The 19,032-nt window shown below is 40.1% G+C and overlaps 1 protein-coding gene and 1 non-coding gene across 13 annotated transcripts in view; both read left to right on the plus strand.

Moving 5' to 3' along the window:
- Positions 1-19,032, plus strand: part of Ubap2 (ubiquitin associated protein 2) — a 91,240-nt gene that overhangs the window by 49,106 nt on the left and 23,102 nt on the right. For 11 of the 12 annotated variants that reach the window (XR_001872673.2, XM_008842465.3, XM_008842466.3 and 8 more), the window contains 5 exons: positions 3,035-3,138; positions 5,740-5,805; positions 10,233-10,285; positions 14,893-14,960; positions 17,644-17,833. Coding sequence is in view for 11 of the 12 variants with exons in the window: in XM_008842465.3 (XP_008840687.1) it covers positions 3,035-3,138; positions 5,740-5,805; positions 10,233-10,285; positions 14,893-14,960; positions 17,644-17,833 (481 nt within the window). In the remaining variant the exon portion in view is untranslated. The remainder of the gene's footprint in view (positions 1-3,034; positions 3,139-5,739; positions 5,806-10,232; positions 10,286-14,892; positions 14,961-17,643; positions 17,834-19,032) is intronic. The other variant, XM_029567958.1, reaches the window with a different exon arrangement.
- Positions 17,947-18,027, plus strand: LOC115071935. The gene has a single exon (XR_003850990.1). It is a non-coding gene; the product is annotated as a small nucleolar RNA SNORD121A (small nucleolar RNA).

Here is a 19,032-nt window from a genome sequence, read left to right on the forward strand (position 1 = left end):
TTTTTTTTTTTTTTTTTTTGGTCTTTTTGAGACAGGGTCTCCCTGTAGCCCCAAAGTAGCCTCAAACTCACAGGCCTCTGCCTCCTGAGCGCTGGGACTAAAGGCATGTGCCACCATGCCTGGCCTTTAAGTTTATTTTTTATTATTTTTATTTTATTTGTATGAGTATATACCTGCATGTATGTAAGTGCATGTGTGTCATGCAGTGCCCACGGAGTTCAGAAGATGGCTTCAGATCCCCTGGAACTGGACTTACAGACAATTGTTAGTCTCCATGTGGGAGCTGGGAACCAAACCTGGGTCCTCTTGCAGAGCAGCCAGTGCTCTTAACAGCTGAGCCATCTCTCCAGTCCTTCCCTCCCTCCCTCTGTCTGCCCCCCTCCTTTCTTTCTTTCCTTTTTGAATTTTGAAATTCAATTGACTATGTCTTAAATTTCCATTTAATATCAATACCCTTTTGATCTGAAAATCAACAGGAGTAGTTCTAAGGCAGAAATATTTATGCTAACAAGACCAGTTTTGACTTTGAATTTTATGCTGTAATCAAATTGTAGAGAATGAAGAGAAAAAAAATAGCTTTTTTTTTTCAGAAGATATCTACGTAAGTACTCAGGTACAGATTTGCTGACAGAAAAGACTTCAGAACATGGCTGACATCTGAAAGACTGAATTTTCTTAGATCTATAAAAACCCAAGATCCTTCTCCATCTTCGATCCTAGTAGCCAATTAGTATGTAAATGCCCCCTGTAAGCAATTTTATCATTACTGTTTTTCTTTTTCTCTTTTCTAAAACTGGATTTTTCAGAAAATTTTGTGTGGCAAGACAACTCAAATGCCTAAACCCAGCCTTTAAATTAGCTTTTCTGTTTACTTCATATTCTTTGGTATATATTTTAAAGTTAATATTTATCTTGGACCACATTAATCCTCCGAATCATGAAACCTTATGTATTCAGTTAGAATATAAATTTTTTCTTTTTTTATTGGTATTTTTGAGACAGCTCTCCCTATAACCCCATCTGGCCTGGAACTCACTTTGTAGACTAGACTGGCCTGGAATTCACTGAGATCCACCTGCCCCTCTCCCAAGTGTTGTGATTAAAGATGTGTGCCACCAAGCCCAGCAGAATATAAATTTTTTAAAGTACTTTTATTTGTAAATATTGTGTATTTGAGCCAGGCATGGTGGCCCACACCTTTAAGCCAGCAAGTAGATCGCTGAGATCAAGGCCAGCCTGGTCTATAACCAGCTGGTGCAATAGGGAGATCCTGTCTCAAAAGACCAAAAAAACAAAACAAAGAGACCCCCCCCCCCAAAAAAAAAAAAGAAAAAATGTGCATTGTTGTGTGAATGCACAGTTCCTGTGGAAATGTCAGAAGACATCTTGTGGGATTGGATTGTCTCCTTCCACCATGTGAATTCTGGGGATTGAACTTAGGTCATGAGCTTTGGTGGCAAATACCTTTACTTGCTGAGTTCATCTCACCAGCCCGTCAGAGTGGTGCCATACAAATCTGTTTCTTAGCTATATCTTTTTTAAAAATATATTTTATTATTTTTATCTTATGTGTATGAGTGTATTGCCTGCATGTATGTGAGTGAACCTGTGTCATGCAATGCCGCAGAGGTCAGAAGAGGGCTTTGGATTCCCCTGGAACTGGAGTTAAAGACAGCTTGTGGCCACCACATGGGTGCTGGGAATCGAACCTGGGTCCTCTACAAGAGCAGTCAGTGCTCTTAATCGCTGAGCCATCTCTCCAGCCCCCTTAGCTATATCTTATTATACATACATAATCTAATTCTGTTTCAAAGGTTCAAAGCCAAGCTTCAGGCACTGGAGAGATGGAGAGATGGCTTAAAGCACTTGCTGCTCTAGCAGAGGTATAAGAGGGAAGCTTTTCATTGGCACCCTTATTTTGTCTTGAAAAAATTGTGGATTTTCAAGATTACTTAGGATGCAGAAGACCATGTTGTGCAAAGATGAGGCCTTCATACAAGAGTATATGGGAGATCTGAAGCAGCCATTAGTGTTTTTTGGTTTTTTTTGTTTTTTTTTTTTTTAAGACAGGATCTCCCTGTAGCCCCAGCTGACCTGGAACTTTTAAGTAGACCAGGCTGGTGCAAAACTCACAGAGCTCTGCCTGTTTCTGCCTCCCAAGTGCTGGTTTTAAAGGCATGTGCCACCATGCCCGACAGCAGCCATTACTTTTTAGAAGCTATCCTACCTGGGCTGGAGATGTAGTTCAGTTGGTAGAGTGGTTGCCAAATACGTGAATCCCTGGGTTCAATCCCAAGTACCGCATAAAACTCAGAGTGGTGATGAAGGCCTTTAATACCTCCACAGGTAGATCTCTGTGAGTTCCAGGCCAGCCAGGGCTACATAGTGAGACCCTGTTTCAGAAAACCCAAAATAAACAAAAGATTAAAATGTCTTTATTATTTGGTTGACAAGATGTCTCAGTGGGTAAAATCTTGTTGCCAAGCCTGATGATCTGAGCTCTGTCCCTGGGATCCACATAGTGGAAGGAGAGAGCAAATTGTCCTCTGACCTCAACATATACTATAGCACACATGGGCCCACACACATAAGCAAACATGCTAAATTGAGGGGAGGGGGGAAATCTTCATTCTAATGCCTTTTATTTATTATTTTTATTTTATGTGTATGAGTGCATTGCCTGCATGTATATAAGTTTACCTATGTTGTGCAATGCCTGTGGAAGTCAGAAGAGAGTGGTCAGATTCCCCTGGAACTGGAGTTACAGACAGATTGTTAGCTGCCATATGTGGGTTTGGGAATCTAACCCAGGTCCTCTGCAAGAGTGGCCAGTGCTTTTAATGGCTGAGCCATCTCTCCAACTCCAACATCTTAATGTCTTGAAAAGACATCAAACATTAGAATGAGGAAGAAATTTTTTACAGCAGTTCTTTGAAGGGACTGGATTGACTTCATTTCGAAAATTTTATGCAGTTAGTTTTGTGATTGTGGTCCTTCCTTCATTTGCTTATTTTTTCTTTACTTCAAATCCCAGGACATTTAATCCTGCAGACTATTCAGAGTCTACATCTACAGATGGCTGTGGGACAAAGCTGGTAGTTTGGGAAGCTGCTCAAAATGGAACAGATGAAGGTCCTGGTAAGTATGAATTCTCTGGGGTGGTTTTTTTTTGGGGGGGGGGGTCTTTTTGAGACAGGGTCTCCCTGTATCCCCAGCTGTTTTGGAACTCAGAGATCCACCTGCCTCTGCCTCCCAAGTGTGCTGGTTTTAAAGGTGTGTGCCACCAAGCCCGGCTCAGAAGAGTTATATTCTTAAATGTCAGAGAATTTTGTTCTGTTCTGTTCTGTTCTGTTCTGTTTTTTGAGGAAGGATTTCACACCATAGCTCAAGTTGGCCTTGACCTTGCAGGAATCCTCCTGTTTCAGATTCCAGAGGGCTGGGATTTCAGGACCTAGTCATCACACCCATCTTCAGAGATGGTTTGTCCTATTTAGAATTTTCTGTTCTTTGCTGGGCGTGGTGGTTCAACAGATGATGTGAGCAGATGGAGAGTGCTCTGAGATTTCTTAGTTGGGCCTTACCTCCAAAGCCTCTCACTTGAAAATTCGTTGATAGCTAGGTGTAGTATCTAGAGGCTGTTATTCCCAACACCTGTGAGGCAGAATGTGTCAGATCCCTTGTAGCTGGAGTTACAGGCAGTTATGGGCCACTTGATGTGGGTGCTGGGAACCAAAGTTGGGTCCTCTGTAAGAGTAGTATGTGCTCTTAACCATAACATTGATCCAGACCCTGCCTTTAAAGAAATTTTTTAAAATTTGTTACTTTTATGTGTATAAATGCACCTGTGAATACAAAGCCCAAGAAGGTCAGAAGAGGTGATCAGATTCCCTGGGACTGGAGTGAGGGTGGTTGTTAGCTGCCATGTGGGTGCTGGGAAGAGCAGCACCTCCCCCTTTTTTAAAAACTTTTATTTTGTGGATGGGTAGGGATATGTATACAAATGCACTAATGCTTTGGAGGTCAGAGGACAACTTGCAGGAGTGTTTTCTCCACCATGTGTGTTCTGAGGATGGAACTCAAGTTTTAGGCTTATGCACAAGTGCTTTTATCCACTGACCAATCTCTCCACCCCCATCTTTTAAAAAATTTTAATAAGATTAAATTTATTTAATACCCTAGTAAAAATTTTGATTGTAAGTATCCAGCAGTATAAAAAGTACAAAGCAGATCTGTCTTGCTTGTTTGATTATGGGTTTTTTCTTCTTTTTGCCTGTGTGTGTGTATATGTGTGTGTGTGTGTGTGTGTGTGTGTGTGTGTGTTTATGGGTTTTGGGCACAGTATCTCCCTGTGGCCCTAAGTGACCAGGATCTTGTTATGAAGACTACATTGGCCTCAATCTCATAGAGATCTGCCTGCCTCTGCCTCCTGAATGCAGTGTTAGAGGTATGCACCTTCATACCTGACCCTAAAAATTAATTAAGTAAACTACAAAAATTATTAGAATATAGACTATAGAATGCTTATTTACAATTTGCTAAAAATATACCACTTTAAAAAAAATTGGAAAAAGATAGGCATAGACATGGGGAATGAAAACTGTGATAGAGCACTTGGGGCCTGGTGGCTTTTGTGTAATCCTAACATGGTAGGTTGATGCAGGAGAATTGCTGTGACTTTGAGGCCAGCCTAGCTGTAGATGATGATCTCAAAGACCCTCCCCATTCACCTCCATCAGTGATAATGAGTGTTGAATGTTCGCTCACCATCACGCATATGCTTCATAGCTTGAGTGTCAGTGTGCCATAGTATGTATTGCAATACGTTGTCCTATTTTTGGACGTACTGTCTGCACCCCTAGTGGGTGCATGAAACTACAGGTAGTTTCAAATCATATGTATGTGTGTATATGTATATCTGCCTACACATTCATAAACTCAACACTTCTTTTTTAACCAAATATACATGCCCATGATAAAGTCTATTTGTTTTTTCCTTAGGAAGCAACAAATTATTATTTGCCCCATTTTTCTCTGTTTCGACAGACATTCTGGCACTTTCTTTTCTTAAAGCAGCTATTCTAATCACCTGAGCAATATGAAGTAATTGTAATCACAGATGTCCTTGATTTTTCCTGCCATTCTTTCTTCTAAAAATAGAATACTTGTTTGGACTCCTCATGAAATAGTACAGTTAAGCCTTTGTGTTTTAAAAATCCTCATTATTTGAAAATAGCTTTATCCGCAACAGACTTCATGACTGTGGCTGGTCCAGAAGTTCTGTGCTAGGAGGCTGATTCCAGTAGGAAGTGATGAAGTTTATTTTTTACATTTATTTATTTTGTGTTTTCACTCATCACAGCAAGAATTTGGAGGTCAGAGGATGACTTAAGGAAGTCAGTTCTCTCCAGCATTTTGATTCCAGGGAAGGAACTTGGGCCGTTAGGCTTTGTTGCAACCACCTTTACCCATTGAGCCATCTTGTGGCCCCAGTAAAGTTTAATGTATAAATTAGGCACAGTAATAACATACAATTAAACAAAAACTGTATTGCAATAAAACTTGCACGAATATGGTTGATGTTTTTATCTCTAGAATTTTCTATTTAATATTTTGAACCTTTTTTCTATAGAAGTTGAAATTATCCATGGGTAGGGAGTGCTGTGATCTTTACCTCATGTGCTGCTCAATTTGTCTTATGTTTTGATATGCTAAAAGCTCTGCTTTTACATTGATCCACAGAATCGACAACAAGGAGTCACAATATATCTCAGGACCTGCTAAATAAAAACTCTTACGGGCTCAAAGGTATGATTGTTGTTTCAAAATTTTGCATAGTCAAGAAGCATACAGTGTTGAGTATGTAGTTCTGTGGTAGAGTGCTTGCTTAGCAAGCGCAAAGCCTTGGTTTCTAGTCCTAGTACTAAACCACAAAAATCTTAAAAAAATGCTTAACGTATTTCTCATTTTTTTAAATCAGTACTATAAATAAAAGAAGTAGGGCTGGGAAAACAGCTCAGTTGGTTCAGTACTTGCCTAGTGTGTATAAAGCCCTGGGTTCCGTCCCCAGTACTACACAAATCAGGCCTAGTGTATGCACCTGTAACTCTGGTACTTACAAGGCAGAGGCAGGAGGACAGGAGTTTCAGGATCATCTTTGGCTACATACTAAATTTGGAGGCCAGATTGGGATATGAGACCCTGTCTCAAAAAATAAAACCCAAAAAACAGATACAAATGATAGTTTTACAATAACCACATGCACCACACCCATGTTTGTGCCTCAGTAAGCAAGTGAAAGTCAAAGGATAATCTGTGGGAATCGGTTCTTTTTTTACAGTGTGTAGATCCAAGGAACCTAATTTAGGTCATCAAGCTTTGTGACAAGCCTTTCTCTGCTAAGCTATCTTGCCAACTTTTAATTATTTGAAGTGTTTTATGGATCATACCTTCTGTAGATTGAGTTCAGCATGCTAGTTTTCATTGATTTTTCCTAAGTGGCTTATATTGCAAAATCAGCATCAAATTGAGTTGAACACAATCAAACAATCTTGAAAAAAAAATTTTAAATGCTGGGGATGTAGCCCTGTGCTTGCGTATCATGTAGGAAATCCTGGGTTTGATCCCCAGTACTGCATAAATGGTTGTGGTACAGTGTGCAGGCTTATACAAAGTGAGTTTGAGGCCAGCCTAGGATGCATAAGGCCCTGTCTCAAAGAGAGAAGGAAAAAAACGAAATGTTTGAACCTGCAAGATTGCTCAGTGGGCAAAGTCACTCATCACCAGCCTTGATAACTGGAGTTTGATCCCTGGGGCCTATATGGTAGAAGGAGAGAACTTGAGTTGTACTTATACCTTTGCATGCATGTGCATGCCATGGCACACTAGCCCCCCATACATACAAAATAAATTAATAAAAGGGTTTACATTAAAAAAAATTTTTTTTAATTAGTATTTGGTTACTATTCAAAGAAATGTGTTTCATTGTGTCATTTTCTTTTATAAAAAAATATTTTGTCTCTGAGACAGGGTCTTTATTATTTCACGTTCGTGAATATTTTCTCTGCACATATGTGAGTCCACATGTGTCATACAGTGCCTTCAGGGGCCATAAGAGGATATTGAATTCCCTGGAACTGGAGTTATGGACAGTTGGGTCGTAGTGAGCCGCCACCATATGGGTGCTGGAAACTAAACCTGGGTTCTCTGCAAGAGGAGCCAATGCTCTTAGTTGCCGAGCCATCTCTCCAGCCCCCACTGGGTCTTTTTCATGCAGATATGTCTACGTTGTTGTTATTTGCCCTACATACTAGCCTCCCCTGTATCTCTTCCTCAAATTGTTAATTTATTTTTTGCAGTGCTTGGATTGAATCCAGAGCCTTGCCTCTGTTAAGCAAGCGCTTTACCAATGAGCTATATTTTCAGTCAGTATTTATCTCAATGAAACATATTATTAAACTGAAAATAATGTCATTAGAGTTATTCCATATGTTTTATAATATAGGTTCATAGATCTGAAATTTGATCATTTATATGAAATTCTTAGTTTTTTGTTTATTTTTTTGAGACAGGATCTCCCTGTAGCCACAACTAGCCTGGACCTTGGTATGTGGAGTAGACTGGCCTAGATTTCATGGAGATCCACCTGCCTTTGCCTTCCGAGCACTGAGACTAAAAGCCTGTGCTACCACTCCTGGCTGTAATTTTTTTGGTTGTTGTTTGGGCTTTTTAAAATTTTTTAAAATTTTAATTTTATGTGTATGAGTATTTTTCTTCTTGTATGTAAGTGCACTTGTGCGTGCAGGGCCCATGAAGGCCAGAAGAGGGCTTTAGATCCCCTGGAACTAGAGTTAATGGGTGGTTGTTAGCTGCCATGTGGGTGTTGGGATCTGAACCTGGGTCCTCTGTAAGAGCAGCCAGTACTCTTAATTGCTGACCCATCTCTCCAGTCCATTTGTTGTTCTTTTTTTTTTTTGAGACAGGGTCTCAGTACGTAATCCTGACTGGCCTTGAAGTCATAGAGATCTCCCTACCTCTGCCTTCCAAGTGCTGGGACTACCAACACACTTGGTCCCTTATTGTAAATCTTGAATTTTCTAGACTATGTTACAAATCTAAATTTATATCTTCCTTATGTCTATACTGTATGTGGCTATGCCATGTTACTGCAACACCAATTTATCATGTCACATTTCTTCTGCCTGTAGTAATCATTGTTGCCCTCTTTCATCCTGTAGGCTTTGCACTGTCTTCTTCCTGATCTTTTTAATTTTACATGTATATTTCTTTATTTCTATTTTATGTGTATGGGTGTATTGCCTGCATGTATATAAGTGCACCTGTGTTGTGCAATGCCTGTGGAGGTCAGAAGGGGATTTCCGATCTCCTGGAACTACAGTTACGGATGGTTGTTAGCTGCCATATGTGGATTCTGGGAATTAAATCCTGATCCTCTGCGAGAGCAGCTCTTAACCACTGAGACATCTCTCCAGCCTCCTCCTTTCTGATCTTAAATGTACTCAGTTTCTCACCTTATTTTGTACGTTCAAATTTGTGTTAAGTTCAAAATTATTTTCTTGCTTTCTGGACTTTCTGTAGGGTGATGTTTATAGTAATGTGGCATTGTATATGAGCAAGAGCAGTGTTAACTCTGCTGGGACCCCTTGAGGAAACCATGTGATAGCGCTAAGATTTTTTTAAGGGTTCTTCTCTAAATTTGATATTTCAGGAATCTGCCTTAAATAGTTCTTAGGGCAGATTTGCATTAAAATAGTGCTTTTTTTTTTTTCCGTCTTTTTGAGACAGGGTCTCCCTGTAGCCCCAGCTGTCCTGGAACTCACTATGTAGACCAGGCTGGCCTTGAATTCACAGAGATCCACCTGCCTCTGTCTCACGAGTGTGGGGATTAAAGGCATGTACCACCATGCCCAGCCAATAGTGCTCTTTTAAAGTTTTTATTTATCTCTATGTATATTCATGTGGATGCACCTATATCTGGGTATGCATATACCTGTGCATCCATGTTGGTACAGGGGTCAAATTTGGGTAATTCCTCAGGGACCATATGTTTATTTGTTTTGTTTTGTTTTGAGATAGGGTCTCGCTTGACTTGGAATTCATCAAGTAGACTAGGCTGGCTGACCAGTGAGTTGTCATTTCCCAGGGATTACAAGCATGTGCCACCATGACAGCTTACTTATTTATTTGTTTGTTCATTTATTTATTTTCTTATTCATTCGTTTATTTATTGTAAGGTTTGTGGGATCTGGTTTGTGGTGTGCATGTGTGTCGGGAATATATCTACAACGAAGTGTTCAGAGGCCAGAGGAACATATTGGGTCTCTTGCTCCATCATTCTCTGCTTTATTCCCTTGAGACTCACTGGTTCAGTTCGGCAGGGTAGCCAGTGAGCTTCTGGGATCTGGCCCCAATGCTGGGTTTATAGTATGCATCGGCATGTGCAGCGTGTTCTCTTCCCCACTGAACCATCTTGCCAGCTTTGCTTTTTTTTTTTTTCTTCGGTCATGAGTCCTGGGAATCGAGTTCATGTCCTCATGCTTTCAGAGGAAGAATTTTATTAAGTGAGCTGCCTCTCTAGCCTTTTTAAAGTTTTTCAGCATCAAGAATTGAACCCAGGTTCTTGTGCGTGCTAGGCAAGCACTCTACCACTAAGCTGTATCCTGCCCTAGTGTTAAATTTTGAATAATTTATAGCTTTTAAAAAATATTTTTTTATGTGTGTTTATTTTTATTTATGTCTGCATGTATGTAAGTGTATCCATGTTGTGCAATGCCCTTGAGACAGAAGAGTACCCTGGAACTAGATTTATGAACTGTTGTTAGCTGCCATTTGGGTGCTGGGAACTGAAGAACAGCCAGTCCTCTTAACCACTTAGCCATTTCTCTAGTCCCGTAATGTGTGTCTTAAGGAATAAACCCTCTGTTTTCAGTTTTGGCCTGTCTCTATTTTCTTACTCATAGCAGAATTCCTAGGGCATTTACCTCACTTTAGGTAAATCAATTTTAGGCATCAATTGGAATTTATGCATATAATTCTAGGTATGTTGCATTTAAAACATTTCTGGTTTTATGCAGGATAGATTAAGACCTTATATTTCTAGAATTATTAACTGAATTTCTAATGTTACAAATTGTTTTTATTGCTTAGTACACAAGAATCATTAGGAATTAGATTATATTTGAATTTGTGCTGTAACCTTTGTTGTTTCCTGGCAGGTGCCTGGAAGAATTCTGTGGAGGAGTGGACAACAGAAGACTGGACTGAAGATGTAAGTGTCATGTCAGATCAGATTCATCTTCCTTTTGGTGTATGGCAAGACAAATCTATTTAACATCTTACTTTAGAGAAAGCCTGATGCCTTTGATTTCATTTTAACCACTATACTTCTGTCTTCGCCATGTTCTTAGGGAGTTGGTTTTTTTATCATATGCTTCTCAGAAAGAAATTAGTATTTTCAGAGTTTAAAAAAAAAGCTTGTTTTTGAGCTGAGTGTGGTGGCGCACGCCTGTAGTCCCAGCACTTGGGAGGCAGAGGCAGGCGGATCTCTGAGTTCAAGGCCAGCCTGGTCTACTTAGTGAGTTCCAGAACAGCTGGGGCTACAGGAAGATCCTGCTTCAAAAAGACAAAACAACAACAGCAAAAACAAACAAACAAACAAACAAACTTGTTTTTTAAAATATCTCTAAAACATTTCTTTAAGCCAGGCGTGGTGGTGTATGCTTTTAATCGCTGGCCAGCCTGGTCTATATACTGCATTCCAGACTACAGGGAGACCCTGTCTTCAACCCCCCCCCCCCAAAAAAAAAAAATCTCTTTTAAAAAAAGTGAGCAGAGGTAGCCAGGGGTGGTGACACACACCATTAATCCCAGCAATCATTTAATCCCAGGGAGGTAGAGGTAGGTGGATCTCCCAAATAGGGAGTTCCAGGCCATCTGAAGCTTCTGGGGAGATCTGTCTCAACAACAGCAACACAAATAAAAAAGTCAGCAGATACAGGGAATGAAGAGATGGCTCGTTAGTAAAAGGCTTGCTGTATAAGCGTGACTTGAGTTTGACCTCTTGTACCCATGTTAAAGCCAAGCGTACCTGTATGCATTTGCAACTCCAGAATTGGGAGTTCAGAGATAGGAGGGCCACTGTAGCCTAATTGATGATCTTTAGGTTTGAGACAGTGAGGAACTGTCTCAAAAAATAAGGTGGAAAGCAATAGAAAGCACATAGTGTTGCACATACAAACACCACACATACCCACGTGAATACATATATACACACTATACTCACGTACACATACATACATACAAAAATGCACAGCTGTGGCTCAGTGTAGAGATCTTTACCAAGCATATGCAAGGCTCTGAGTTTTATTCCCAGCAGTGCAAAAAACAAAAAGCAGATGTCAAATAGATTTGAAATTATAACCAAGTATAATGGCTTATACCTGTAAACCCAGCCCTTGAGCAGTGGAAACAGGAAGGTTTCTGAGTATGCGTAAGCAAAAATAATTCAAATGAAATGCTACATGAATCTAAGGTGTTTCTGGCTGCACATGACCATGTTTTATTGTGGGACTACACTGCAGCCTTGGTTCTGAACATAAAGCTGAACTTATACCACACAGAATGCTAGCTCAGCTTAGACTGTGTGTGTGTGTGTGTGTGTGTGTGTGTGTGTGTGTGTGTGTGTGTGTGTATGTGAGAGAGAGAGAGAGAGCTGCGGTGTTTTCACTGTGTACAAAGTTCTTTGCTCTTTAGAAAAAATGGTTTAATTACTAAACACAGACTGTCATTCCTCATCATGTACGTATCAAATCAGTATTTTCTTCAGATAATATTGTTTCAGAGTGCTTTAAAAAATTTCTGTTTCTGTTGCTTACTTGAGCTTCATAATTATTGTTAATTTTGGGTTGGGGTTAGAACAGAATTTCCCACAGTTTCCTGAAATACCCCCAGACACCTGCCATTTTTGTACTATGTGTATTTACTTAAGACTTTTCCAGCATTGATGATTATATAATCAAAATATTGAACTCTGAAAAAATGTTGAATATATTCAACTTGAACCAAGGTTTAATTTTGTTGTTTTTCATTTTATTTTGGTGGAGCGGTATACATGTGATACAGCAGTCTGGTGGAAGTCAGAGGACAACTCCTGGGAGTTGGTTGTCACCTTTCACTATTTGGGTCCTAGGGATCAAACTAAGGTCATCAGGCTTGGTAGTAAGTGCTTTTACCCACAGATCCATCTAGCCGGCCCCAAGATTTAATTCTCCATGTAAAACTAAATAAACATTCTTACTTCCTCATTATACAAATTTTCCTTCATTTTTAATAAATAGTAAAATTATACATATATATGAAACAATTGTTTTTTGTTTTTTGTCTTTTTGAAACAGGGTTTCCCTGTAGCCCCAGCTGGCCTGGAACTCACTGTGTAGACCAGGCTGGCCTTGAACTCATAGAAATCTGCATGCCTCTGCCTCCCTAGTGCTGGTTCTAAAAGCATGCACCACCATACCAGTTTTAAAGAAAAGAAGCTCTTTCTGGCTGGAGAGATGGCTCAGCAGTTAAGAATACTGGCTGTTCTTGCAGAAGACCCAGATATGAATCCCAGCACCCACATGGCAGCTAAAAACTGTCTATAACTCCAGTTCCAGGGGATCTGACAGCCTCTTCTGTCCTCTGCAGGCATTTTACGACACAGGTGCACTTGCCTATGTGCAGGCAGTATCCACATACACATGAAATAAAAATAATAAATATTTATTTAAAAAAAGAAGCTCTGTTGGGCATGGTGGCGCAAGCCTGTAGTCCCAGCCCTTTGATTGGCAGAGCAAGCAGGCGGTCTCTGTGAGTTCAAGGCCAGCTGGGGCTACAGGGCCACCCTCTGTTTTAAAAAGACCAAAAAAAAAAGTAGCTCTTTCCTAATCTGAGCATGTCCGTGGTTTTTCCTTGGAGATGCAAACAAGTGGGGTAGTAATTTATGCAGGAACAAGAGGGAAACTGTGGAATTGCTTGGCATGTGTTCCCAGCTACTGAGGCAGCTAAATTTGATCATAGTTTTACTGGAATATATTTATGTCAAAATTAATTAAATTGGGCTGGAGAGGTGGCTCAGCTGTTAAGAGCACTGACTGCCCTTGCAAAGGACCTAGGTTCCACTCCCAGCACCCAGATGGCAGCTTGAATACTTGATATTTATTATATGTGCTTTAATTAAGAAGCTAAGTCCAGGGGCTGGAGAGATGGCTCAGAGGTTAAGAACACTGGCTATTCTTGCAGAAGACCTGGGTTCGAATCCCAGCACCCACATGGCAGCTAACAACTGTCTGTAACTCCAGTTCCAGGGGATCCGACAGCCTCTTCTGTCTTCCGTGGGCATTGCACGACATGGGTGCACTTACCTACATGCAGGCAATACACGCATATACATAAAATAAAAATAATAAAAAAATATTTAAAAAAAAAGAAGCTAAGTCCAGGGGCTGGAGAGATGGCTCAGGAGTTAAGATCACTGGCTATTCTTGCAGAAGACCCAGGTTCGAATCCCAGCACCCACATGGTAGCTAACAGTTGTCCATAACTCCAGTTCCAGGGGATCTGACATGCTCTTCTGTCCTCTGCAGGCATTGCACAGCACGGATGTACTTACATGCAGGCAATACACTCATACAGATAAAATTAAAAAATAATCAATAAAGCCAGGCGTGGTGGCACATGCCTTTAATCCCAGCACTTGGGAGGCAGAGGCAGTCAATCTCTGTGAGTTCAAGGCCAGCCTGGTCTACAAAGTGAGTTCCAGGCCAGCTGGGGTTACAGAGAGACCCTGTCTCAAAGAGACCCCCCAAAAAATAAATAAATAAAAATAAATAAATAAATAAAAGTATATATATATTTAAAAAAAAAGAAGAAGAAGAAGAAGAAGAGGCTAACTCCCCTGCCTGGAGAGATGGCTGTGCGTTTAAGAGTACTGGCTGATTTTACAGAAGACCCGGGTTTGTTTTCCAACACCCACATGAAGGTTAACATACAGAGGATCTGATGCCCTCTTCTAATCTTTTGGGCATTGCATGACAGGGTTGCATTTACATACAAGCAGCCAAAACACTTATAGAATAAAAATGAATAAAGAGAGCCATGCATGGTGGTGTAGGCCTTTAATCCCAGCACTGGGTAGGAAGAGGCAAGCTGAGTTCAAAGCCAGCCTGGTCTACATAGTGAGTTCCAGGCCAGCTGAGGCTATAGGGAGACCTTGTCTCAAAAAGCCCGAAAAAGAATGTTTTTAAAGAAAATAAACCCCCTGACCAGGCGTGGTAACATACGCCTTTAATCCCAGCATTCAGGAGGCAGAGGCAAGTGGATTTCTGTGAGTTCAAGGCCAGCTTGGTCTATATAAGAGTTTCAGGCCATCTGGGGCCACAGCAAGACCCTGTCTCAAAAAGACAAAAATAAGAAAAAGAAAAAAAGAAAATGAGCCCTTGACTTAAAATGAAACATAAATTACTAATCCAATAAATAGAAAAGCCATCTGTTTTGAGAGAAGGAAAACATTAAATGTCTAACCTTTTCAAAGTTCTGTACTTTTTGGATTTTTTTGTTACTCCTTTCTGTGTAATAACACATTAGAGTAGTGAGGCCAGGACTGGAGAGTAGTTGACATTCTTTAATCTCACAGTGCTACTTCCTGTTCTGTAGGCCTGTTCAACATTGGTTACAGCCAGCTGAAGAGGATTACTTAGTACTGTTTTTTTTTCCATTTGGTGACCCATATGAGCATACTGATGACAGAAAATTTCTGGAGTCAAATATATATTTTTGTTTTATATCTTAGAGAATCTGAATCTGACTAAAGTTTTTTCTTCTAAATTTTCTGTACAGCTATCTGAAACAAAAGTCTTCACTGCTTCATCTGCTCCGGCAGAGAATCATATCACCCCTGGGCAAAGGTATACGACTTGGGTTTTTTTGTTTGTTTGCAAATGTGTGTATATATGGGGGGTGGGCATTCAAACATAATTGAAACTTTTTTATTGTTGGACAAGTGTTTATAGTCTTTTTTTTTTAACCCCTCCCTGGAAAGCTAACACTTTGTAAACTTTTTTTGCCTCTGCCTTCTTTTTTTTTTTGGTTTTTTTCAGATAGGGGTTCCCTGTAGCCCCAGCAGTCCTAGAACTCACTATGTAGATCAGGCTAGCCTCACAGGGATCATTTTTTTTAAAGAATAGACTTAACTACTTTCCATTCTTTGGTTTCTTCAATTGGTAGCATTTGTTTAGATGGTCTCCAACCTAATACAAGCTATTCATTTTAAATGGGTTCTATTTATAATGTACTTTTACAGAAAAGATCTTTGGGATAATAACATTTTTGGGGGGTGTGTGCATGCATGTGTATGGGGGGATGTTCATGTGTGAAGGGTGAAAGTCATTCTTGAGTGTCATTCCTCAAGAGGGCTGTACAACCAACAAAGTTCTTTTAACATTTATTTGTGTGTGGTGGTGTGTTATGTGTGACTGTGCACATGTATATGCATAGTTATATATGTGCATGTGCTATTATGCTCTTGTGGAGGAAATCAGAGTACAATTTATGGCAGTTAGTTCTCTCCTTCCATCATGTGGATTCCAGAGATGTAACTAAGACTTGGCAGCAACCGCCCTTATTTGCTGAGCCATTTTGCCAGCCCTCTGTCCCCTTTTTTTGAAAGTTTTTCAGTGGCCTGCAACTCACTAAACAGGCTACACTAGCTAGCCAGCAAACCCTCTGGATCTACCTGACTTGGCCTCCCCATAGCTGAGATTACAAGTACAAGCATGCCACTGTACCCTGCATTTTTTTTTTTAACATGGGTTCTGGGGATTGCACTCAGATTCTTGTGCTTGCAAGATAAGCTTTTTACTGATTGAGCTGTTTTTCCAGCCCCTAAAATGATAGCATCCTTTTTTTCCTTCTTTTTTTTTTTTTTTTTTTTTTTTTTTTTTTTTTTTGAGACAGGGTCTCTCTGTAGCCCCACCCCGCCTGTCTCAGATAGATAGATAGATAGATAGATAGATAGATAGATAGATAGATAGATAGATAGATAGATAGATAGATGATAGATAGATAGATAGATAGATAGATAGACTGATTAGACAGACTAGACAGATTAGACAGATAGACAGATAGATAGATGAGAGAGAGAATGACCCTGTCTTAGATGTATGTATGCATGCATGCATATGAGATGATGCTTCTACCATGGCTGAGGTCTTCATACTTTAAGAATATTTAAAAATTTTCATGTTATGTATGTGGGTGTTTTACCTGCATATATGTGTTTGTAGCGCATACATGCAGTGCTCACAGAGGCCAGATGAGGGCATCACATTTCCTGGAATTGAAGTTACAGATATTTGTGAACTCCCTTGTTGGTTCTAGGAATTGAACTTGGGTCCTCTGTAAAATAATCTTGAGCCTTTAACTGTTGAGCCATCTCTCCAGCCCCTGCTTTAATAATACTGTTTCAAGCCGGGCGTGGTGGTGCACGCCTTTAGTCCCAGACCCAGGCAGATCTGTGTGAGTTCAAGGCCAGCCTGGTCTACATAGTGAGTTCCAGGACAGCTGGGGCTACAGGGAAACCCTGCCTCAAAAGACCAAAAAAACAAAAAACCCTTCCCATATTAAGTAAATGTAAACAGATTTTCTCTTTGACTTATTTTGTTTAGAATGCTTTGCAAACCCCTTAGTACTCACTCAGAGCTAGAATTTCTATATTTTCTTGAAACAGAATGAAGTAATCCCTCCGGAGTGCTGGGATTAAAGGCATGTGCCACCACGCCTGGTGGGAAGAGTTTTTTAAAAATATTATTTTTATTTTATGTGTATGTGTGTATTGCCTGCATGTGTGTAAGTGCACCCATGTTGTGCAATGCCTGCGGAGGACAGGAGAGGCTGTCAGATCCCCTGGAACTGGAGTTACGGACAGTTGATAGCTGCCATGTGGGTTCTGGGATTCAAACCCCAGTCATCTAAAATAACAGTGTTCTTTTTGTTTTTTTGTTTTTGTTTTTGGTCTTTTAGAGACAGGGTCTCTCTGTAGCCCCAGCTGTCCTGGAACTCACTGTGTAGACCAGGGTGGCCTCAATCTCACAGTGATCCACCTGCCTCTACCTCCCAAATGCTGGGATTAAATGCATGTGCCACCAAGTCAGGCAATATTTGTTATTTTTTATCTTATGTGTATGAGTGTATTGTCTGCATGTATGTAAGTGCACCTGTGTTGTGCAGTGTCCAAGCTGGTCAGAAAAAGCATTGACTTCCCCTGGAACTGGAGATCTGAACAGTTGTTAGCCACCTTGTGCATACTGGAAATTGAACCTGGGTCCTCTGTAAGAATTCAGTGCTCTTAACTCCTTCTAGCCCCATAAATACAGGAACGTTGTCATATTACTCATTATATAATTTTGGGAGAACTCAGTACTTTTTTCCTCTTCAAAAGCGCACTTCAGTCTCTGACTTTGTAACTTGTTTTTAGTGATTGCTGAGCTTTCTTATCTCCATCTTACAAAAGTTTTGCTTACTTAATCTCTAGTTTAAATTTATCAGCAAGATTTGCTTTGACAGCTGTTTCTCATTTGTTTTTTGTCTTAGCATTGATCTGGTGGCCTTGCTTCAGAAGCCTGTTCCTCCCAATCAAGCCTCAGAAATCAGGTCCTTTGAAACATCCCAGCAGCAGGGTTTTGGCCAAGCCCTTGTCTTCACAAATTCTCAACACAACAATCAAATAGTACCAGGGACTGGCAGCTCTACCTCTGCCAACTCCTATTCTCCTCAGAGTCTGGTAACTCACTTTTATTTTGGTTTGATGAGGTTTAAGGAATGTAACTATTAACACCAGTCATCTGAAGTATAGTTATTTTCTCATAAATAATAAAATTTTGGCAATACATCTCAGTCCAGAAAACAGTGATGTAATGATTTCCAAGCACATATCTGACAATTCCATGTGGAATTTAACTACTGAGTTTCCTGGACTAAAATAAAAAATAAAAACATACTCTTTATGAATTCTTTTCCATGAATGTGAACTTAGATCGAAGGCATCTCTCTCATTAACTTTTTTTCATATTTATCTATGTTTATGTACATTGGCATATGCCATGGCACAGGCATGAAGATCAGAGGACAACTTGTGGAAGTCATTTTTTCCACTGTGTGAATTCTGGGTTTTGAATTCTGGGTGTCAAATTCAGATCATCAGGCTTGGTGACAAGTATTTTTGTTTTCACGTTGACCTAAATGTAGAAGGCTTCCTGTACAGAATATGCAGTAACAGTGCTTTGTATGTCTGCCTAGGTTTTCTTGTTTTTGTAATTTCTGTTCCCTTCTTAAAACTTATTTATTTTATGTGTACGAGTGTTTTGTTTGCATATATATGTGTACCACACATTCCTGTTACTCTTGGGGGCAGAAGAAGGAGTTGGATTCTCTGAGAACTGTAGTTGGAAATGGATGGTTGTGAGCCAGTATGTGGGTGATGGGAACCTGACCTGTGCCCCCTCAAGCAGCGTGTCCTCTTAACCACTTAGCTGGCTCTTCAGCCCTGCTCCTTTTTCTTCAAATGCTAAATAATGTATTAGAAGCCTTATATTTAGGTGTGTTTTCCTTGAAACAGTGTCATCTAGTGTTCTATTTACAACTCTGACTTCTGATGTGAGTTAGATTGCCATCAGAATGAACTTTTGGAACTTTATAAAGAAAGACTCGATGGGCAGTTGGAGTATAGAGTATAGCTTGTGAAAGAACTTAGCCATACGAAGGAGGGGCTGGAAGTCCATACCCAACCCTAGAATATTCAAAGCTGAAAGTAAATACAGAAGAAAGCCCTTGTTTTGTTTTTTTTTTAATTGAATCAAGGTGACCTTCCCTCTGCCTTTCCATTTGCCACTGGTATTAGAGCTTGCTTTTTTACATTGAGCCTCAAGAATGTTGTTTTATGTCATAATCCGTATCTTGAGATGAGTAAGAATTGTTCAGCAA

This window comes from Nannospalax galili, unplaced genomic scaffold (genome assembly GCF_000622305.1).
Source record: "Nannospalax galili isolate Female #2095 unplaced genomic scaffold, S.galili_v1.0 scaffold341, whole genome shotgun sequence".
Classification (NCBI taxonomy): Eukaryota; Metazoa; Chordata; class Mammalia; order Rodentia; family Spalacidae; genus Nannospalax; species Nannospalax galili.